Source organism: Schistocerca nitens, chromosome 9 (assembly GCF_023898315.1).
Source record: "Schistocerca nitens isolate TAMUIC-IGC-003100 chromosome 9, iqSchNite1.1, whole genome shotgun sequence".
Classification (NCBI taxonomy): domain Eukaryota; kingdom Metazoa; phylum Arthropoda; class Insecta; order Orthoptera; family Acrididae; genus Schistocerca; species Schistocerca nitens.
This window is the reverse complement of record NC_064622.1, coordinates 5,175,706-5,200,394: the sequence shown is the minus strand read 5'-3', so window position 1 is coordinate 5,200,394 and position 24,689 is coordinate 5,175,706. Positions and strand designations below refer to the sequence as shown.

The following is a 24,689-nucleotide window of genomic DNA, read 5'->3' as shown; positions in this document are numbered from 1 at the left end:
ATGTACTAACGACAAACCCTGAGTGGATTGGATTCCTTTAAAAGAGTGTACCATTTTTTTCCGTCAGTGTATATTTCACAGACTTTGGTTGTGCGTATAATCTTAAGTAAAGTTCAGGCACCATATCGAGTTATAACACACGCTCCACAATACCTTCTATTCAGTTCGTTGTGTTGGTGCACTAACCGCTTACCAATATTTCTTAAATAGACATATCGTACGTAGACCTCGAGCACTGCAGCATTTACACACACAAGTTTTGTAGTTTATTTTGCGTGGCATGATTTCTTTTATGTAAACCTAAAGTTTGTCGTGAAATTTTTATGTAAAAACGGTCGTATTCATTGCCATATAGTACACATATTTCATGGTTTTTGGTTATGGATGTAATCTTGAGTAGGCATCAGGCACTATATCTAATTTATACCACCAGCTCCACAGTATCTTGTGTTCAGCCCTATCCACTGACTGTGGTCTACATTGCTTTGTACGCAGTTACCACGTTGACCTTTTTCCGTAAGCTGCTTTCGATACATATACTGTGTGTAGATAAACAAGCAGAGCTATATTTCTGTCAATTGCTGTCGAAGCATAAATAATCTGAACTATATTTTTATTGTAAAGTTATACTTTTAAAAAATGACACTGTATATTTTCAAAATACAATTTATCGTAAAATTGTATTTTTAAAATTTTTACCTAATCTGTCGAAAATAATTTTAATGAGATTGAAGTGAAGAAAGAATTTGTGCTGTAGCACAGGTAATTTATGAGAGTACATATCGATTGTCGAGTACAGCAGTGTAAAACAACTGTCTACAGACTTATCTGTACAAATACCGTTCTAGCTCAGTCACCATTGTGATGTTAAGTAAAGGGTTGCGCTAGTGCATCAGCACAACATGATGTGTGTTTTACATTTGTGGTATTTTTTATTCGACAAGCTGATGTTCCTGGCTACCTTTTATTGTTAAACAACGCAACATCACTACGTGACTTGCAAGTTTGTAAAAATGTGAAATTTCCTTAATGTGTTACAAGGTACATTCTAATGCTTCAGTAATGAGTACAGTGTTCAAATGAGATCATATATAAAGTTGCTACCTTGACTTGGAATACTTATTTATTTAACTTTCAGATCCTATGATGACAGCATAGATCTGTCGAAACGGGTAATCAATAAATATTTACAACTGGTCTTGACGTACCTGACATTTCAGAATAATATAACAATTTAGATCGCCCCAGTAGTTCACACAACGCCAAACATATTTAATACTAGTACTCAGATTTATCCCTGAACCATTTTGGAAGAATATTACGGTGATTCCTTAAACAAAGTAAAACAGCATTTTTTTGTTTGGAAGGGGGGGGGGGATCAGATTTTTGACTGATTTGATGCATTCAGCCTCGGCCTTCAGCCAGTGTCAATTTCTTCTTCTCAGAGTGGCACTTACTCTCAGCATCCTCAAATGTTTGCTGAATATATTCCAGTCTCTCTCTTCCTCTATAGTATTTATCCCCATAGCCATCTGTGTACCACGAAAGTTATTCCCTGATGCCTTAACACATATCCTATTAATCTGTCCCTTCTTCTAATGAGTGTCTTCCACATATTCCCTTCATTGCCACATCTGTGGAGCGCATCTTCATCTTGTTAGTTTACTTATTGTTTAATATCCTTCTGCAGCACCATACCTCAAACGCTTCAATTAACTTCTTTCTGGTTTTCCCACGGTCGATGATTCCATCCCGTACAATGCTGTGCTCCAAACAACATTTTCAGAAAATCCTCCTCAAATTATAGGCTATGTTTCGTACTATTTGACTTTTTTAGCGAGCAATAACCTCTTCACCTGTATTAATCTGCTTCTTATACTCTCTTTATCGTCAATCTCACTTCTACTACTCCTCACCACTTTCTTTATTTTACTCTCAACCCACATTTCGTACTCTTAGATGGTTCATTCCATTCAACAGATCCTGTTTTTCCTTCTCACTGTCACTGAGGATGCCCATGTCATCACCAAATATCGTTAATATCCTTTCACCCAGAAAGTTGATCCCATGCTTGAACCTTTTCTTTATTACCCTCATTGTATCTTACACGAACAGAATGAACAAATGGAGAGGGGGGCGGGAAGGGGATGGGGGAGACTGATCCCTGTCTTACAATCCTTTTTAATCTGAGCACTTCGTCTTTTTTATTGATCTGTCTTGCTTCTTCTATGTATTGTAAATACGCTTCATTCCCAATAGCTTATGCCTATGTTTCTGAGAATTTCAAACATCTTGCACCATTTTACATTTTTTCCAGGCAGATAAATACTACGAATGTGTCTTGATTTTTCTGAAGTCTTGCTTCCATTTTCAAGTGCAGTCTCAAAACTGCCTCTCTGCTTGGAGGCCAAACTCAACAGCGCTGCTATCCCATATGTGCACTCAAACATAACAATTGCACTTCTGCAACTGCTGCTGCTACTGCAATGACTAAAGCTCAGCGCCTCCACATTAACTGCTCACAGGCGAAAACATTTTTAATAGGTATACCAGATTCCGTTTGCAGCTTCACGTGCTACAACTGTTCTAATTCCGCATGAAATCAGACAGTTGTGGCGTACCAGAGAGGATTTTCGGTAAGAAAACTATAAAGTGGAAGTCATCGTTAACCGGAACTGATCTGTTACTATCCGGCCACAGGAAGGCAAACGCACAACCATAAATTGATTAAATGGCTTTACACTAGTCATGTGCACCACTGCATTGTGCCCGAGTGAAATCTATTTGAGTCATAAAGCCCATACTATGGAACAGTTAAAGATTAAGTAGCATAACAAACAAATGTAAACAATAAACACGGCTATTTAGTGGGAGTAGTCCGTTTGGACAATAATGTACACATACAATAGTGTGAAATTCAACCGCAGTTTTATTCATCACAAGTTAACATTATTACATGGAACTTTGACCTTAAGAGACCAAAATGTTTATTCAGTCAAAAAGAAAATGCGACTTGAAATAGCAGTGGTATCAAAGAATGTACAGGACACTTTTAACACGTGCCAATGACATCGAACAGTGCACCAACACGTTATCCTGAATAAATTCCCCACATTAAATAATTCATTCAAGTCTACCTGCAAATAAGTTCATCGATAGCAAAGTTCAGTCTCAAAAGCCTATATTTATTCACAATAAATACACATCACCAAATTGAAAATTGATGCACTGAATATTTTCAATGCCCCATCCAGTTTACATCCAATGCTGACACTTTATCAGGTGGCACAAGACCTTATCACATTATCTGACCGTGGACAGACACCGAAAAACGCTCAACACCCGTTCCTTATGCTCCCTCCACAGCTATGTCACGTGCCTAACCTCTCCAGTCAAAAGAGCTACTACATGGCTGTACACCTTCAAACTCTAATTGTGTACAGGTTTTTCTTATGTATTCTATGTCAGTATACTTGTTTGATGTGTATCATTTGAGTATTATTTCTGTTTGATTACTTTGTAATTATTAACATAGCATTACCTGGTATATTCGGCACGATCCGGAACAGTTGTCTTCTTGTTGGTGATTTTCATGATTGACAAGCGAGTGGTTGAAATACCTCTGAAATAGCATCGAGGACTCCATCGAGCTTAAAGTTCCTATCTGACACCAGACACACGCACCACCTTCAGCACTCCACGTGGCGCTGTGTAGATTGTTTGGAACTTAATGCTGAACACTGGTGCTCAGTCTGTGGCTCAGGTATTGTAGGCCACTAACTGCCTTCCCTCTTTCGACCAGAGAGTAGCGGTGAAAGTTCCTTCCATCCACGAGAGCTAGAAATGGTTACCACTAACATGAGTTCAACCGCACGGTCATGCAAAACGATATCGGTTATAGAGATGGTTGCCACAGCTCAGTTGACTGTATAGTAAAAAACATACAAACAAATCCACCCTGAGGAATCGAATGTATGCAAATACTTTACTGGTTACTCCTTACCTACACTCTTCACCATATGTTATCAAAAGATTACCTCTGATAGCTCACAGTACACTTCACAAAAATGCAGGGTTATTCTAAATGATGGACCCACTTTCAAAACTTCGTATGTACTCAAGTACAAATCCAAAATGAATACGCTTTATACCAATGAAAAGAGGCAGTTTCAAAGTTTTTTTTTCATAATGTTTGGAAAATGGAGTCCTGGGAATCTTCCATAACTTGAGGGAACAGCCATTGTTCCAACATGTCCAGGTACCTGATTCCCATTACAGTTCTTTCTGCAAAGAAAAATGGTCCATAAGCCTTTGTACGGGATACAACATCGAACACGTTGATCTTCGGTGAGTCTCTTTCGACTTGTTACGGTGAATGTGGATTTTCCAAACCCCATATGCGAACACTGTGTCTATTGACTTTTCCAATAAGGTGGAACGACGCTTCATCGCCAAAAATTACACGCTGTAGAAATGCGTCATCCTCTATCTTTGCTAGCACAAACCACAAAACGCGAGACGCTTCTCTTTGTCACTGGGGTGGAGAGGCTGCACAAATTGTAATCGGTAGGACTTGTACAGCAAACGCCATCTAAGAACTTTCCACACAGTTGGCTGGGGTATTCCAAATTCTCGACTGGGTGGCCGAGCGGTTCTAGGCGCTTCAGCCTGGAACCGGGCGACCGCTACGGTCGCAGGTTGGAATCCTGCCTCGGGCATGGATGTGTGTGATGTCCTTAGGTTAGTTAGGTTTAAGTAGTTCTAAGTCCTATTGGACTGATGACCTCAGAAGTTAAGTCCCATAGTGCTCAGAGCCATTTGAACCTCTGGAGGAACGGCAGCCCATCCTTCAAGAGCCGGAACCAGAGAAGGTAATGGTGTTGGGTGCTGAGGTGTGGAACGAAGTTGATGCTCTAACTCATCTCTCAAGTGTTGCGTTGGGTTCAGGTCGGGACTCTGTGCAGGCCAGTCCATTTCAGTAATGTTATTGTCTGCAAAGCGTTGCCTCACACATGCGGCTTTACGACTGGGTGCATGGTAATGCTGATACATATAATCATCGTCCCCTAATCGTTCCTCTATTGTACAGAGTAAGCAAAGCTGTAAAATGTGTCCATATCATGCCCTGTTCAGAGTTTTCTTGAGCGCAATAAGGGGATCGCACCCTGACCAAAAAAACACCACCATATCGCAACATCAACCCCTCCGTACTTGATAGTTAGCACTATACGAGTACATGATGAGAGGTGGCATTCTCCAGAGCATTCACCAGTCCCAAAGCCTTCCATCGCATTGCCATAGGATATACCGTGATTCATCAATCCAAACCACTCATTTCCATTCATCTGCTGCCCAGTGGCGTCCTTCTTTACACCACCTCAAGTATCCCTCAGCACTGACTACACATATACGGGGTGAGTCACTAACTGTTGCCACAAAGAATAACTCCGAAAGTATGATGGGAGGTGAAAAGTTTGTGGGACAACGGGGGCCCATAATATGACGTTGGTTTTTTTGTTGCTAGGTGGGGTCGCGTCAGAGATATCAGGGTCAACTTTGTTTTTCTAATTCGGATGCTATTGTTTGGTACTTACTTTCTGATAGCGGCTATCGAGACGAATCCAATGATGTGTAACAGCAAGGCCTTTGAAGCGCAACGAAGGTCAGAAAGGTGCCATGAACGTCGATTTACAGAAGAGATGACCGTTCGTATCAATGCAGTGCTGCTATCTTCTTATGGCCGAGCGGTTCTAGGCGCTACAGTCTGGAACCGCGCGACCGCTACGGTCGCAGGTTCGAATCCTACTTCGGGTATGGATGTGTGTGATGTCCTTAGGTTAGTTAGGTTTAAGTATTTCGAAGTTCTAGGGGACTGATGACCTCAGCAGTTAAGTCCCATAGTGCTCAGAGCCATTTGAACCTTTTTTTTTTAATCTTCTTATCATGGATGGAGTGGTATTCCTTATCACCTCGGCACTTATGGAAGCACATACTCTGACAATTCTCCCTCGTATATCGTGCAAATAGTAAATATTCGCCAAATACGGCGTATCCATCTAACGTGCCATTGACATGTAAACACCATTCGACGGTTTCGCAATACAACACTAACAGGAACCGTAAGACTAGTATCGTCGAATCAAGCGAATGTGAATGATGTATTCCTTCGAAGACCAAGTCGATACGCTTCTCATTTACGGAGAATGCCAATGAAATTCATTGAGAGCTAGAGACTTACACGCTGAAAGATATCCTCAACCTACTCACCCTATACGTCGCACATTTAAATAGGTATATTGTAACAAATAAGCCCTCGGTCACAAATATTAAGTCAAAATTGACGTGGTTTCGACGCTACTATGAGCGTCGTCTTCAGAATTAGACTAACTGTACTAAAACATTAGGTATATAGTACATTAATAAAATTAAAGTTTGTACTGACTCGAAAAGATGCAGTACTTACAAGTCACATATTAAAAAAGATCTAAGCCGGAAGGCGACGTCATGAACACTTGTGAGATGGCGAGCCGCTAAGGGCTGCTCGTACTGTGGACAAGGGTTGCAACAAGACTGAGGTGCCCACTTTAGAAAGTGTGGGCAAGTAAACATGGTGTTGCTACGAGCGCCATCTAGTAGCCGCAGAAACAACTAGGCTACTGTACATTCAAAATTAGACACATGAAATTGCGATGCAGCTGATTCAGGCATAACGTAAGCATTAATAATAACAGGATGAAGTTGCATATTTATCTGCTTTAAACAGAGATACATTTTGTAACGGAAAAAACGTTAGTTATGACATACAATAAAACAGCAAAGATGTGACAGGAAAACAACATTTCAATGCGTGAGGAAATCTGAATCAAAGATCAAGCAATGGCTTTATACAGTCAAAAAAGCTTTTATTTCGCAGCGGGAGCTGTTCATTGAGAGTGAGGCCTTCATGACGAGTGAGATGTTTGAAAATCTCCAATTCCTCTGAGACATCTAACCTACGCCCCTTCTTTTCGGTTTGCAGAATATTGTTATCGCCTATGGCTTTAGGCACGTGTCCAGTAATTAAGAGATGATCGGCAAAAGATGAATTTAGGGGACTGGTGCCATTCTTTCTCAAAAGATGTTCTTTACATCTGATGGTGAAAGCACGTCCGATTTGCCCTATATAATAGGAGGAGCTGGTATCGCAGATGATCTTATAAACGCCAGACCTTTCTGTAGGGGAGCGAATGGATTTCAAATTATGAATGAAGTTTCTCTTTAGATTATTATTAGTAGAGAAGGCAACATTGCAGTTGTATTTGTTGCGAAGCATGCACTGAGTCTGATAGGAATTGGGTCCTATGAAAGGAATAGAAAAACGTTTTTCTGGGTTAATTTCAGTGCATGGGGTGTTGAGCGTGGTAGTTCTTGCAGTTTCCTTTTTTTGGATATCGTCCACTATGTTAGGCGTATATTCATTATTGACTGCTATGGTTTTAAGTAAATTAATCTCCTCATTAAACTTTTCTGTTGAAAGTGGTATGGAGGTGGCTCGGTGGACGGCATAGTGAAAAAAAGGCCATTTTTTGAGACTGTGGATGAAAAGAGGAAGCAGGCACGATTTGGCCAGTATACGTTTCTTTTCGAAAAACATTGAAAGTGATGTTATTGTCTTCTATTGTAAGCGTCAAGTCTAATGTGTGCGATAAATTGAGAACAACTGGATCTTCAACGCATCGGAAACTTATCCGTCAGAGGAAAGTTACTAACGAGTAAACGGAAATTGGTACTCTTGCCACTGTGATTCGAGATCCTTGTGTTGGTTCACGTCAAATCGTAAGGGACTCTGGCACGAGCCAGAGTAGTGTTGTTCGAGTTCTGCATCGCCATAAATATCATCCTTACCATATCAGTCTCCACGAAGAATTAACTGGTACAGATTGTACGCGTCGCATCGAATTCCGCCGATGGACCCAACTTCAGATTCAGATGGATCACACATTTATTAATTTGATTTTATTTACTGACGAGGCTGCATTCACAAACCATGTTAATCCGCATAATCTGCATTACTGGGCAACTGAAAATCCATGCTGGCTGCGGCAAGTTGCACACAAAAATCCGTGGTCAGTGAATGTACGGTGTGGGATTCTGGAGGACAGAATTATAGGCCCTATTTCATCGAAGGAAATCTTAATGGTAGGAAGTAAACCATATTCCTTCAAGAATCATTAGCTCAGAATGTGGTATCAACGCGATGGGTGTCCGGCACATTTTTCTTTGGTGCCTAGAAATGAGCTGCAGAGACAATTCCTAAATCGTTGGATTGGACGTGGAGGAGATGTGTCGTGGCCGGCTCGCTCACCAGAGTTCAAGCCTCTGGGCTTTTTCTTATGGGGATTCGTAAAAGACATTGTTTACAAAGAAATTCCAACTACACCTGAAGATATGGGAAAGAGAATTGTCAGCGCGTGTGCTTCAAAATGGTTCAAATGGCTCTGAGCACTATGGGACTTAACTTCTGAGGTCATCAGTCCCCTAGAACTTAGAACTACTTAAACCTAACTAACCTAAGGACATCACACACATCCATACCCGAAGCAGGATTCGAACCTGCGACCGTAGCGGTCGCGCGTTTCCAGACTGTAGCGCCTAGAAACGCTCGGCCACCAGCGGCCGGCAATGTGATAAGGAATACCACTCAATCCATGATAAGAAGATTGCAGCACTGCATTGATACCAACAGCCATCTGTTCGAACCCCTACCGTAAACCGACGTCCATGCCACCTTTGTAACCTTGGTTGACATTCAAACGCCTTGCTGTTACACATCATTGGATTCGTCTCGATAGTGGCTATCAGAAAATAAGTTTCAAACTATAGCACCCAATTAAAAAGCAAAGTTGACCTTCATATCTCTGACGCGACCCCACCTAGCAACAAAAACCAACGTCATATTATGGCGTCCGTTGTCCCACAAACTTTTCAGCTCTTGTCATACTTTCGGAGCTATTCTTGGTGGCCATAGTTAGTGACTCACCCTACATGTGGCTCGACCATTGTGCCCCATACTTTTTAGTTACACAGCCACGGCTTTACAGCTGGCAGCACGTTGGAACTCACGGCTGGTCCGCCCTTCCGCTGATTCCACGTGGCTGTTCACGACCACCCTTCGCAATGCTCGACCGTCCCCGTCCACCAGCACGTGAGGTCTGCCCGCTCTTCATTCAGCTGCGGCTGTTGCTCCGCGTTGCCACTTCAGAGTCACATCGCCCACGGTCTACTTGGGCAACATTAGAAGGGCTGGAATACTCACGTGACATCCAGTGACTCGCCCACTTTCGAAGTCCTAGAGCTCTCGCCACCAACCCATTCTGTACTTACTGACAACACAGTACTCCCCACCTAATTCAATACCGCTTGATCCGCCACTCGTCACACTAGTGGTCAATTGTGCATTCCGTAGGGATGTCCGCATACTTTTTATCATATAGTGTACATCCTCTTGCCTACCCACACGCTACTTCTTTTACAAATACTGTCCAAATATCACTAGTTACTTACTTCGAGAACACATTTACAGAAAACGTAAGCCGGCCGGAGTGGCCGTGCGGTTCTAGGCGCTACAGTCTGGAACCGCGTGACCACTACGGTCGCAGGTTCGAATCCTGCCTCGGGCATGGATGTATGTGATGTCCTTAGGTTACTTAGGTTTAAGTAGTTCTAAGTTCTAGGGGACTGATGACCACAGCAGTTAAGTCCCATAGTGCTCAGAGCCATTTTTGAAAACGTGTACATCTCTGCAACCAAGTATCTCTTACTGACTTATTTCACCACTGATAACTTTTTCTCTCAAAACTTAATCGTTTCTCATTTCTCTTATCACAAAATCCATAACACTTCCTAAATTTCTGATAATCATTTGCGCTCTGTAGTTGCCTTTCAGTCTACATTTCTTGAAACAGTGGAGAAGACGAAGAAGACTAATAAGGGAGACTCAGTCCTGATAGACACAAGAGAATGACTGACAACATGAGAGGAAAGTGAGGTAATACTGCCAGAACCTCGGGCACCTAGCGATCCTCAATTATCTGACACTGAAAGCAGAACATATCTCCTGAGGCCTTACGCCCTCTCGATACTGATTATACTCCTCATTGTTTTTCTTACTGCAATAACGCTCTGGCACTGTTAATTCTTTCCTTCCTAGAAATGGGGCTACCACTATCTTCCTGTTGTTGTTGTTGTTGTTGTTGTGGTCTTCAGTCCAGAGACTGGTTTGATGCAGCTCTTCATGCTACTCCATCCTGTGCAAACTTCTTCATCTCCCAGTACCTACTGCAACGTACATCCTTCTGAATCTGTTTAGTGTATTTGTCTCTTGGTCTCCCTCTACGATTTTTACCCTCCACCCTTCCCTCCAACACTAAATTGGTGATCCCTTCAGGTCTCAGAACATGTCCTACCAACCCATCCCTTCTTCTAGTCAAGTTGTGCCACAAATTCCTCTTCTCCCCAATTCTATTCAGTACCCCCTCATTAGTTACGCGATCTACCCTTCTAATCTTCAGCATTCTTCTGCAGCACCACATTTCGAAAGCTTCTATTCTCTTCTTGTTTACACTGTTTATCGTCCATGTTTCGCTTCCATACATGGCTACACTCCATACAAATACTTTTAGAATAGACTTCCTGACACTTAAGTCTATACTCGATGTTAACAAATTTTTCTTCAGAAGCGCTTTCCTTGCCGCAGCCACTCTACATTTCATAACCTCTTTACTTCGACCATCATCAGTTATTTTGCTCCCCAAATAACAAAACTCCTTTACTACTTTAAGTGTCTCATTTCCTAATCTAACTCCCTCAGCATCACCTGACTTAATTCGACTGCATTCAGTTATTCTTGTTTTGCTTTTGTTGATGTTCATCTTATATCCTCCTCTCAAGACAATGTCCATTCCGTTCAACTGCTCTTCCAAGTCCTTTGCTGTCTCTGACAGAATTACAAAGTCGACGGTAAACCTCAAAATTTGTATTTTTTTCCATGGACTTTAATTCCTACTCCAGATTTTTCTTCATTTTTTCCTTTACGGCTTGCTCAATAACCAGATCGAATAACATCTGGGACAGGGTACAACCCTGTCTCACTCCTTTCTCAACCATTGCTCCCTTCCATGCCCCTCGATTCTTATAACTGCCGTCCGGTTTCTGCACAAATTTAAATAACCTTTCGCTCCCTGCATTTTACACCTGCCACCTTCAGAATTTGAAAGAGAGTATTCCAGCCAACGTTGTCAAAAGCTTTCTCTAAGTCTACAAATGCTAGAAACGTAGATGTGCCTCTCCTTAACCTAAGGTAAGTCGTAGGGTCAGTATTGCCTCGCATGTTCCAACATTTCTGTGGAACCCAAATTGATTTTCCCCGACGTCAGCTTCAACCAGTTTTTCCATTTGTCTGTAACGAATTCGTGTTAGTATTTTGCAACCATACTTTTTAACTGATAGTTCGGTAATTTTCACACCAGTTAACACCTACTTTCTTTGGGATTGGATTCTTCCTATCTCCCTCTAATGTTACATAATCTCCATGGAAAATAACATTTCCTTTATATTTATTGAGAAAATCCATTCGTACCAGGAAGTCTACATTTAGACATCGTATAATCAAAAAAATATGATGCAGCTAGACTCCTTTAATTGTTATAGACGATATTACCTTTTGTTTTACCGCTGTTTCCACTTTTCCTATTGTTACTATAACATGAATACCAGAAACTTGCATGACGATTACATATTTCTTGTCTGTGAGAGTATTTACAAACTTTCGTGATACTGCACCCGGATCACTGCCACTGTCTAGTAAGCATTGAATTTCTTCACTTTGCATTAATATACTTGATACTGGATGCCCTGCTTTTTCACCTTTACAATTAATTTCAGCTTCTTGTAATAAGGTATGCACAACTTCATATCTTTCAAAAACTTATCTGCGACTGGAGATTACACATACATCAGTAGGATTGTCCCCCGTACCGAACTAATCCGTCAACGAAGGAAAAATCAAAACATTTCACTAAATTCGTCTTTTCTCTTTCCCTTTCAGCATCACCAATGTCTTCGTTTACCATACTCTGTGCACAATCATTTTCGTCCACACTGTCCCCACTTGATAAATGACCCCCAACTAATTGTTCCACTGTTTTATACAGCAACATATAATCTTCAGCTTTTCTTAAAATTTCTTCTTCTTCCTCTTTTCTTCTAATCTCCCTTCCTCCAGCTTCTGAAAATTCAAACAACTCTTACCTTCTCCAGCTTTCTGACAATTACTCATCCATTTCACTTACTGTTTATCACATTACTTTCCTGGCTTACCCTTTTGTCCTCTCTGTTCAGACTAAATGTCTTCAACCCCTATTTGTCATAAATCTCCTCTATGTGACCACAAAACGTACAAACTCGAACTTTTTTAACTTATTCCTATTGGACTGTATCACGCTTTCCCTATACATCGTATTCCATAGCTAATTAATTTTTGCTCACAAACAGTTTAGATAGCAGATTCAAATTTATGTTCCCCATTGTGGAAATGCTAGCATCTATACAGATGGGGACTAGTTTCCTGCATTCTGTTGTCCTGGATTGTTATTGAACCTAACTCCAAGATTCCGTCTAGTATATAGATTTAAACTGTCAACTTCTGCTGAAGTAAAATGAAAATGATCCCTTGGTCTCTATTCACGATGTATTTGGTGGAGATTTGCGCCCACTCCTGGCTCCAGTAACACAATTATTTTTCCTGTTCACTTCCATTCTCTTAACACTTACATTTGTCCTAATTCCCACATTTATCTGGCACCTATATTCTTTATTGGCCTGGTCCCCTTCCTACAGTAGCTTTTCTACTCTTTCCAAATAATTAATGAATTTTCCTTCATCATCTCTAGGAGCACCAATAATTTTATTGTCCAGTTCACAGGTAATTTACTGTCCAAACCCATTATGATTTGCTCTGGTTCTAATTTATTTGCCAAATTGGATAAATTGGTCACCCAACTGATTACCCATTTATGAAAAAAACTTCTTTATTGATTCCCTACTATGATTGAAATGTTTCTCCAATCCAACATTAATTTCAATTTCCATCTGTTGTAATTGGTCCCAAATGATGTAGATTGCAATCACTATGGAAAGACTTGTAAAATACAAACTAGCATGGAGTGCTGCATCAAATCAGTCTTTGGATTGAAGAACACAACAACAATCACAATAACAACAACAACAACAACAACAACAACAACAAGAACATCGAAAACTTACTGAAGGACGTTCCGAATGCAAAGTACACTGAGGTGACAAAGTCATATGTACGTAAACGCCGGCCGTGGTGGCCGAACGGTTCTAGGCGCTACAGTCTGGAACCGCTACGGTCGCAGGTTCGAATCCTGCCTCGGGCATGGGTGTGTGTGATGTCCTTAGGTTAGTTAGGTTTAAGTAGTTCTAAGTTCTAGGCGACTGATGACCATAGATGTTAAGTCCCATTGTGCTCAGAGCCATTTTGAACACTTGTTCGTGACTAGTTTGAAGAACATTCTGGGCAATTCGAGCGAATGATGCGACCACCCAAATTACCCGACATGCATTCCATCAAACTTTTACGGGACATAATCGAACGTTCAGCTCGTGCATAAAATCCTGCACCGGCAGCATTTTCGCAATTATATACTGCTATAGAGGCAGCATGGCTCAGTGTTTCTGCAGAGGAGTTCCAACGACTTTTTGAGCGCACGCCACGTCGAGTTTTTGCACTTCACCGGGCAAAAGGAGATCCGACACGACAGTAGCAGGTATCCTGTGACTTCGTTCACTTCAGTGTATGTCTGTATTCACTAACTAAATGTATATTTAAGAAGTAGTCGTTATGTTTTTTACAGACTGAATATCCGTTTGTACGGCTCTTGGGAAATGTTGCGGAGCTGGTCAGAATTTGAGTGAGCAACAACTGTGTCACCAGCTCGCAGCAACGAGGCAATATTTCCCGATGGCGGCAGAAACGCCAAAGGAGCAGACAGAGTCTAATACGGCTGCTCTTCCTCGACGTTTCTCAGGTGCATGTGCTACTGAACGTTTCCCATGTTCGCAGCTCTGCCAGACGGGCCGCCGATAGAGTTTGAGAGTAGCAGGTACCGTGACACCGTCTCTTCCGTCTACGTGGGGACGCTGGCGAACCTCAAGCTGAAGGACTACGACTCGGAGGGCCACAGCCTCGACTGCCAGCTGATGGACGCCACGGGTAAGCGACTGCTCTCCAGCTACGTCATCTTCAAGGGCCGAGTCTTCCTCATGTACAGGGTGATTCAGATAGAAAGAGCAGATTTCAGCTGTTTACTACAGACAAATTACGAAAGACGGAAACACATGCCGCAAGTCACTGGATACAAGAAGGTTCAGAGTTTTATGTTCGGAAAGACACTGCACATACACTCAGCATGAGCACAATACACTGCTCGAGAAACATCGAAAGGGTAGTCCACTTCATTACACGCACGAATCAACAGGTCCCTGTTTATTGAATCGACAGCTTCTAAAAGTCGACATCTGACATCCTGAAGAGTAGCTACCATAGGACAAAGACTCTGTCTTTTATACATCCCCACAGAAAAAAATCACAAGGTGTTAGGTCTGGTGACCTGGGAGGCCAAAATCAGTCAACAACATCTTGTTGTACACCTCTTCCTATACAACATTGTGGGATGGTGTTCTTAAGATAGCCGACCGGAGTGGCCGAGCGGTTCTAGGCGCTTCAGTCTGGAACCGCGCGACTGCTACGGTCCCAGTTTCGAATCCTGCCTCGGGCATGGATGTGTGTGATGTCCTTAGGTTAGTTAGGTTTAAGTAGTTCTAAGTTTTAGGGGACTGATGACCTCAGAGGGTTAAGTCCCATAGTGCTCAGAGCCATTTGAACCATTTTGTTCTTAAGATAACACCGCACCTCAAGGTGAAAGTGACGCTGGGTGCCGTCATGCTTAAAAATGAAATCAGTGGGATCTTCACGAAGTTGAGGCAGCAATCAATTTTGCAGCATATCCTGGAATAACATTCCTGTCACTCTTTCCTCCGCAAAGATGAAGGTGAATAAACTCTGTGAAGAGAAACAGCACAAAATACATTCAGTTTCAGTGAGTCTCTTTCATTTTCGACGACATTGTCATGATTTACTTTATCCGACAATTGAAACGTCGATTCGTCCAGAAGGTGACTCGTTCAGATTAGGTACCCTTTGCCATATCCTGGAGAACTGAAATGCAAAATTCATAAGGACTTTTACGGTCGCCGAGACGCAATTGCTGCAGCAACTGCAACTTTTAAGGCTTCATATGCAGGCGTCGTTCGAGAACACGCCACGCCGTTGTTTGAAGAATACTTGAACATGTAACAAGCTGTGTCCTTGTCTATTATAAAAATAAGTGAAGCAAAATCGATAAAGGAAAATAGTGGATAAGTGTAAGTCGCCAATACAAATTCGATATTTTTCGGCTCACTTTCGCTTTGTCGGATTAGGAAGCAATTTCTTTCGCATTACCGCCACAGTATAGTTTTTTAAGAGAGATACGATCAAGTACAGTACAAAACCAAAACAACTGAGGGGACTATCCCTTCTTTTCCTGTAGCAAAAAACAGCGACCTCTGATATGCAACGCAAACATGCCAAATACTCTTGCATTTATCTCCACAAACCTTTACGCGAAATTCATCCTCAGTATCGAAAGCAAATACTGAAATGCCTATGAAAAACATGTACAAAGTATGTGATACTTCTGAGCAGGATCGGTAAAAGATTGTAGTGTGCCTACAGAAAAACTTTACGGTGGACAGATTTTAGTTCAGGATAACGTTAAAACTTAAACTTTGGCCGATGACATTGTAACTTCGTCAGAGACGGCAAGAGGACTTGGAAGCTCAGTTGAAAAACACGTTATAAGATGAACGTCAACAATATCAAAACAAATGCAGTTGGGTTTAGTATTATTATTATTATTATTATTATTATTATTATTAAACAAGATTGTCTTACTGGGATTGCCGCGATCGTTCTTTAAATAGAAATGTCATTTCAGTGTTTGATCGCTATTTTTTTATTTTCAATGACCGGTTTCAGGCTAGCTGCCCATCTTCAGATCGTGTATTGCAGTTACAGAGTAACCTGTCAGTACAGAACTATTGGTTCGACAGCGAACGAATAGTTCTGTACTGACAGGTTACTCTGTAACTGCAATAAATGATCTGAAGATGGGCAGCTAGCCTGAAACCGGTCATTGAAAATAAAAAATAGCGATCAAAGACTGAAATGCCATATTTTTATTATTATTATTATTATTATTATTATTATTATTATTACTATTGTCATCATTAGTGGCAGCAGCTTCAATAGTTCAAGTACTGCCAGAATTAACTGTACTAGTTCATAGTCACTATTATTCACTCAGATCACCACTTCACTCATTTTAATACTGTTTGTCACATTAAAATTGTTATTTCTTAGGTAACTATGGCGTAAAAAAAAGGTACTGTACGTGTGAAATCCTGCTACAAGGTGAAAGAGGGTCCGATGGCCCTGGTAAGCTTACGTTAAATAAATAAATAAAAATAAAATAAGATTGAGTCACGTGGTACTGCGAGGATTAGATTAAGAATCAGACACAAGCAGCGGTAGGCGAGTTTTGATACTCGGGAACCAAGACAAATGGTTATTGCTGAAGTGGAGAGGATATAAAATGCACATTGGCGGTAAAGAACCCTAACATCTAGTGTATTAGAATGTGTTTTCGGGAAGTTTTTGTCTGGAATCTAGCCTAATACGGATATTAAATGTGAACGATAACCAGTACAGAAAAGAGTAGCACAGAAACTCTTGGAACTTAGTGGCACAGGAAAATTCTGAAGATTGGATTTCTTCGAGTAAATAATGAAGAGGTGTAGAGACGAAATGGGAAGACAAGACAAACAACTTGACTAAAAACAAACGGATCAGTTGACGGACACATTTTGAGGCAACCACAAACCATCAGTTCGGTAACTAAGGTAAAAGTTGTAGGAGACCGAGGTTTGAGCCGACTGTGTGGCCGAGCGGCTGTAGGCGCTTCAGTCTGGAACGGCGCGACCGCTACGGTCGCAGGTTCGAATCCTGCCTCGGGCATGGATGTGTGTGATGTCCTTAGGTTAGTTAGGTTTAAGTAGTTCTAAGTTCTAGGGGACTGATGACCTCAGATGTTAAGTCCCATAGTGCTCAGACCCATTTGAACCATTTTTAGACCGAGGTTTGAATACCGTAAGCACTTTCCAGTGAATGCCGGTGACAGTATATACAGTATAGACTGAGGTGAAGACCCGCGTCAAAGACACCCCCAGTATACGGACACACCCGGGCAATGCGGAACTGACCACTAGAGGCGAACATGGATTAGGCATCATTAGGTGTGACCTAAGTAACAAACCCATCAAGGACATTTCAACCTTCCTAAAGCTGTCCAAGTCGACTATTAGTGATGTGATTGTGAAGTGAAAACGCGAAGGAAAAACAAAGACCACGCAGGCCTTGCGTAGTGAATGACAGAGACCGTCGACCATTGCAGCAGTCGCATGGAATCAGCGGAAGGAATCACTCAGCAGTCCAGAGAGCAGCGTGACTGTACGTAGGGAGTTGGAAAGCCTGGGGCACGGTGGTGTGCTCAATGTTACGCGACGCTTGAGGTGGTGTGAAGAATGGAAGACTCCAAACGAGTGATTTGGACTGATCAATCACGTATACCCTGAGGCAATGCGCTGGTACGCTTTGGCTTTGGTGAATTCCTGGAGAACGATACTTGCCATCGCGTGTAGTGCCAACAGTTAAGAACATAGGAGGTGGTGTTACGGTACGTGAGTTTTTTTGTGGTCGCGGCATGGTCCCCTTATTGCGCTTAAGACAACACTGAATCCAGAAGGATATGAATACAGTTTACAGCATTGTGTAGTGCATGCAGTAAAGTAGCACTTCGGAGACAATGGCCGTTTGATCAGCATGGCAGTGGACGCTGTCATGAGGCAGCATACGTGAGGTAACGATTTGTCGACTATACATCCTTGAAATGGAGTAGGCTGGCCAGAGTCCCGACCTGAACCCGGCGCAGCACCTGTGGGGTGAGTCAGAATGTCGACTTCACTCAAGACCCCAGCGTCCAACAACACTACACTCTCTGATTTCGCCTGCATACTGAGCTGCACGTCATCAGGGGGTCAGACAACACACAAACTGGGTAGTAGTTGACAAGAAGCCTTCAGCGTTGCACAATGAGTCACGTTTTTGCGATTTGAAATGATACGATACATCGAGTGCACCAGTTGCCCAATGAAGCTTTTACCCAGTTCTGTCTGCTGCCCGTATATGTGTGAATTTGAGACGGTGGGGGGGGGGGGGAGGGAGGGGGGTTTCAGGCCAGAGCAGATCCTGTGATATTTTGGGGCTGTTTTTCGTCCCACGACATGGGCTCGCTCATTCACGTTGCTGTCTACATAAATGATCTGGCGAACAGGTAGGCAGCGATCTCCGGTATGCAGTGGTGTATGGGGTGGTGTCGAAGTGGACTGACTACACCAGGGTACAAGATGAACCAGGTTGATTATTTCAACATTCTTGGTGACCAAGTGTTGTTTCTCGTCCACACCTCCATGATGAGTAAGCTGTGTCAACACTATCACATCTCGACTGGCCTGATAAATCACCGAGCCTTAATCCCATACATGATGCCTGAGACTATTTGCTATTTGGGGCATTGGCTGAAACTTAGCAGTCAGTATCCCTGGAATTTGTTTTCGGAGTTTTTCGCCGTGGAATGCCTGAACAAAATATTCCCAGTTTACAGGCCATGTCACTTCGAATAAAGCACGCGGTCGTTCGACGATCGTCGTCAAGAGTAAGGAACCACTGACTGGCGGAGACAGCACGGTGTTACATACGTTTCAGGTGCAACTCACAAAGGGAGACTGGTCGTTCCTTCCACACTTTGGGGCAACAGCCTGCCGCATACGTGCTGCAGAGGCACCGACTGACAACAGCGCTCTGGTCCGTCTCCAAGGTGCGAGGCACGCTACGCCCACTTAAAGACGACATACATCTTCCGAGTGGCCTTTGCGTATGCTGTCCCCTAAGAATAATGCAGCACCTATGCAGGTCAAGCTATTAGCACTATTGCTGAGTGTTGTGCTGAGAACACATGACAAATTACATCGAGCTTGAGGAGACCGCCGTTGTTGAACATTGCCTGGAAAGCGAACAGAGAATACTATCTGAAAAGACGAGAGTCTTGGCTCGTACCTCATATTATTGTGATTACGTTGTAAAGGAGGCGAGTGAGAATAAAATAAACTGCAGAAATTTTAATGAAACCAAAGATACAAAACAGGCATTCGCTCCACGGCAAGTGTTCATCTTCAGGAGCGTGATAGGACCACTACTATTTACTATCTACATAAATGATCTGGCGGACAGGGCGAGCGGCAACGTGCGGTTGTTTGCTGATGATGCTGTGGTGTATGGGGAGGTGTCGAAATGGAGTGACTGTAGGAGGATACAAGATGGCTTAGACGAAATTTTTAGTTGGTGTGATGAACGGTAGGTAGCTCTAAATGTAGAAACATGTTAATTAATGCGGATGAACAGGAAAAAGAAAATGTTCGAATACAGCATTAGTAGTGTCCTTGCTTGACGCAATCACGTCGTTTAAATGTCTGGATATTACGTTGCAAAGCGTTGTGAAATGGAGAGAGCATGTGAGGATTGTGGTAGCGAAGGAGAATGGTCGACTTCGGTTTATTGGAGAAATTTTAGGATTGTGTGGTTCATGTGTAAAGGAGACGTATATAGGACGCTAGGGCGGCCTATTTTTGAATACTGCTCAAGTGTTTGAGATCCCCACCAAGTCTGATTAAAGGAAGGTATCGAACCAATTCTGAGGCTGGCTGCTAGCTTTGCCACCGATAGGTTCGAACAACACGCAGGTGCTACGGAGGTGCTTCGGGAACTCAAATGGGAATCCCTGAAGGGGAGGCGACCTTCTTCTCGAGGAACACTATTGAGTAAATTTAGCTGGCTGCAGAACGATTCTATTGCCGCCAACATACATTTCGCGCAAGGACCGCGAAGATAATATACGACAAATTGGGGCTCATATGGAGGAATATATGCAGTCGTTTTTCCCTCGTTCTGTTTGCAACTGGAACAGAGAAGGAAGTAGTGGTACAGGGTTCCCTCCGCCACGCACCGTACGGTGATTTGCGGAGTCCGTGCGTAGATTTAGATGTACACGAGTCCGGACTTGGATGTCGAGCTAGGTGGCAGTGATAGCTCCAAAAGTGGCGCCGGGGCTGTGCGGCACCTCACGTCACTGGTCCAGCGGTGGGCCGCAGCTGCTGTGAGTTGCCCAACTCGCCTTCCTGCGCAAAACGTCACTTCGGCCCCCACTGGAAGGTTCCAGACGTCGCTGTCCCACTTACACTACTGGCCATTAAAATTGCTACACCAAGAAGAAATGCAGATGATAAACGGGTATTCATTGCACAAATATATTAGGCCCGTATAGGACCTCTAACATGCGGTCGTGCATTATCCTGCTGAAATGTAGGGTTTCACAGGGATCGAATGAAGGGTAGAGCTACAGGTCGTAACACATCTGAAACGTAACGTTCACTGTTCAAAGTGCCGTCAATGCGAACAAGAGGTGACCGAGACGCGTAACCAATGGCACCCCATACCATCAGGCTTGGTCATACGCCAGTATGGCGATGACGAATACACGCTTCCAATGTGTGTTCACCGCGATGTCGCCAAACACGGATGCGACCATCATGATACTGTAAACAGAACCTGGATTCATCCGAAAAAATGACGTTTTGCGATTCGCGCACCCAGGTTCGTCGTCGAGTACATCATCGCAGGCGCTCCTGTCTGTGATGCAGCGCCAACGATAACCGCAGCCATGGTCTCCGAGCTGATGGTCCATGGTGCTGCAAACGTCGTCGAACTGTTCGTGCAGATGGTTTTGTTGTCTTGCAAACATCCCCATCTGTTGACTCAGGGATGGAGATGTGACTGCACCATCCGTTACAGCCACGCGGATAAGATGCCTGTCATCTCGACTACTAGTGATACGAGGCCGTTGGGATCCAGCACGACGTTCCGTATTACCCTTCTAAACCCACCGATTCCATATTCTGCTAACAGTCATTGGATCTCGACCAACGCGAGCAGCAATGTCGCGATACGATAAACGGCAATCGCGATAGGCTACAATCCGACCTTTATAAAAGTCGGAAACGTGATGGTACGCATTTCTGCTCCTTACACGAGGCATCACCACAACGTTTCACCAGGCAAAGCCGGTCAACTGCTGTTTGTGTATGAGAAATCGGTTTGAAACGTTCCTCGTGTCAGCACGTTGTAGGTGTCGCCATCGGCTCCATCCTTGTGTGAAAAGCTAATCATTTGCTTATCACAGCATCTTCTTCCTGTCGGTTAAATTTCGCGTCTGTAGCACGTCATGTTCGTGGTGTAGCAATTTTAATGGCCAGTAGTGTATATCCCAGGAAGTGGTATTTTACTTCTGATGAGGTAACTGTCGAAAGCCTGAGTGTTTTATTCGAAGTGACATGGCTTGTAAATCGAGAATATTTTATTCATTCCCGTAATTTTTTAGTTCTACGGGATCTAATTATTAATGAATGTCTTCAAGTGGACATGACATAACGAGGCCTGATCAACAAAGACTGAGACCTGATGTTTTCATAGATGCTTGTAACTCCATTTCAATGTTTACAAAAAATTTTTTAAGTACTCCACTCCTAGTTGAATGCACTTTTTATAGCGTCTCTGCCAGTCCTCAAACACATGGTGCAAGTCATTCTTTGTCATGTTCTGGAGAATCGCTTCACATTTCTTGAGTACCGTTTCAGAGTTCTCAAATCGAGTGCGCCGATGTGATGGGACTGATAAACATTACAGGGTGCAATATCAGGGCTTTACGGCGGATGCGGTGCACAGATAATGCTGAATTGAGCACTCGATGTATCAGGTCATGCAGAAACTGTGTGACTTCAATTGTGACCTGGGGCTGCACACTGTCATGATGAAATCGCCACCGAATCCGAGAAAGTTGTGGTCGTTTACTTACGGTTTAGGCAGTACTAACATGTAGTATGCTGCTGTAACAGTAGTGTGAGGGGGAACTGCATGCCGGTAAATCATTCCATGACACTCAAAAAATTTGATCACCTTCGCTTTCCCTGGAGATGGAAGAATTTTCGTTGTTTTTTTTTTTGCGATTTCCGCACTGTACTCGCTCGTTTACCTTCAACATCATAAAGATGCATCATAGTGACTCATCATCGGTGACCACGTCTCCTCCACCAGCAAAAGAGACGGAGCGCCTCACGGTTTGTCTCCATTCGCACAGTCTTTTGTTCGGGAGTTAACCAACATTCAACGGGCACAAACACGGGTCGTAAGATGGTTATGTATAATCGTAAAGACACTGCCATACGAAATTCTCAACACTTCACTGAGGTTACGACACGTTATCCGCCTATCTTCACGGACGATCACGGCAGCTGTGTTGTCTCGACTTCAGTCATAGCAGAAACCGAAACATCGAACCCTCCTTGCTTAAAATAGACAAGTTGTGCTTCTTTGAAGTCTTTGAACCACCTAAACACTGTTGCACGAGGCAGTACGCCTTTGCCGTACGCTTACCGCTTGTAATTTCCGTGTTGTGTGATTAAAACGAACATAGAATTTTTCATTGCGCAGTACTGCTGTTCTCACGTCACCTCCGTTGTTTGGTATTCGAAATGCAAAGAACATCTAGAAAAAAATAGAGCATTAGGGTATGCCGAATAATTCGTTAGTAGGTTTTCTTCAAAATTTGGACGCCTCTTCCTAAGATTTGGTGAGATGTGGTAGGACCCTCTGCCCCCTCACGTGAAGTTTAACCCCGTAGTCGTGTAAAACTACGTAAAAATGAAATTTTTATTTGTTTTCAACATTGATTAAAACACTTTAATAAAACCATGTTTTATTTGTAAAGTGCATAAAAAATGTTTTCAACACATGTTTAAAACCATTGCATTTTAAACATGCCATCCCTGGGTAGTATTCAGACGGGCGGACAGAGAGAGAAGAGGCGGACAAAAAGACTCCACGAAAATAGTACGTTGTTAACCGTTTTGACTAATCTTTAAAAAAATAGATCTTTTGTTGGTATATTATAAACATTAAGTTTTATTGAACCTTTACTTTGGAGATGAAGGACAACATTGTTCGTACCTTCATTTCAACCATACGATTACGTATCTTTACAATCTCTAGGCTTGTATGATGACTAAAAGAATTCTTGTCGGTCAACTTCAGCTTAGCTTCTATCCATAAACCGTTAACTTCTTACTCGCATGTGTGTTTCTACTTGTCCGCATACTGCTTAATAAAAGGATTGTAAAACTACAAAAATTAATGTTGAATTCAGTAACATAGGCTTCAGACGCTTTGCAGAATATCACGAACAGCTCACTCATTGACATGCAGTGATTTCGACCGGCAAGGCACAAAACTCCTCGAATTAAGTGTAACACTTGTACGGCACCTGTTTCAAAACGGAGAAACCTGGGTATGCAGATGTGCGAAGCTCTCAGTTCAATTCAGAGAGGCCATAAAGATTGGTGGGGACCTTAATATTGTTATCCTGGGGATTAACTACATAAAACAAAATGTTATCCGTTATACACTGAAGCGCCAAAGAAACTGGTATAGGTACGCGTATTCAAATGCAGAGATATGTAAACAGGCAGAATACGGCGCTGCGGTCGGCAAAGCCTATATGAGACAACAAGTGTCTGGCACAGTTGTTCGATCGGTTACTGCTGCTACAGTGGCAGCTGTGAGTCTGAACGTGGTGGTACAGTCGGTGCACGAGCGGTGGGTCACAGCATCTCCGAGGTAGTGATGAAGTGGGGATTTCCCCGTACGACCATTTCACGAGTGAACTGTGAATATCAGGAATCGGGTAAAACATGAAATCTCCGACATTGCTACGGCCGGAAAAAGATCCTGCAACAACGGGACCAACGATGATTGAAGAGAATCGTTCAAAGTGACAAAAGTGCAACCCTTCCGCAAATTGTTGCAGATTTCAATGCTAGGCCATCAACAAGTGTCAGCGTGCGAACCATTCAACGATACATCATCGATATGGGTTTTCGGAGCCGAAGTCTCACTGTTGTACCCTTGATGACTGCACAGCACAATGCTTTACGTCTCGCCTGGGCCAGTCAACACCGACATTTGACTGTTGATGACTGGAAACATGTTGCCTGGTCGGACGAGTTTCGTTTCAAATTGTATCGAGCGGATGGACGTGTACGGGTATGGAGACAATCTCATGAATCCATGGTCCCTTCATGTCAGCAGGGGGCTGTTCAAGTTAGTGAAAGCTCTGTAATGGTGTGGGGCGTGTGTTGCTGGAGTGATGTGGGACCCCTGATACGTCTAGATACGACTCTGACAGGTGACACGTACGTAAGCATCCTGTTCGATCACCTGCATTCATTCATGTCCATTCTGCATTCCGACGGACTTTGGTAATTCCAGCAGGACAATGCGACACTCTACCGAATTGCTACAG

At 42.9% G+C, this 24,689-nt stretch overlaps 1 protein-coding gene across 39 annotated transcripts in view; it reads left to right on the top strand.

Annotated features, from left to right (window-relative positions):
- Positions 1-24,689, top strand: part of LOC126203575 (mucin-2-like) — a 366,840-nt gene that overhangs the window by 226,291 nt on the left and 115,860 nt on the right. For all 39 annotated transcript variants that reach the window (XM_049937906.1, XM_049937910.1, XM_049937908.1 and 36 more), the window contains one exon: positions 14,126-14,275. In XM_049937906.1, the coding sequence (XP_049793863.1) occupies positions 14,126-14,275 (150 nt within the window). The remainder of the gene's footprint in view (positions 1-14,125; positions 14,276-24,689) is intronic.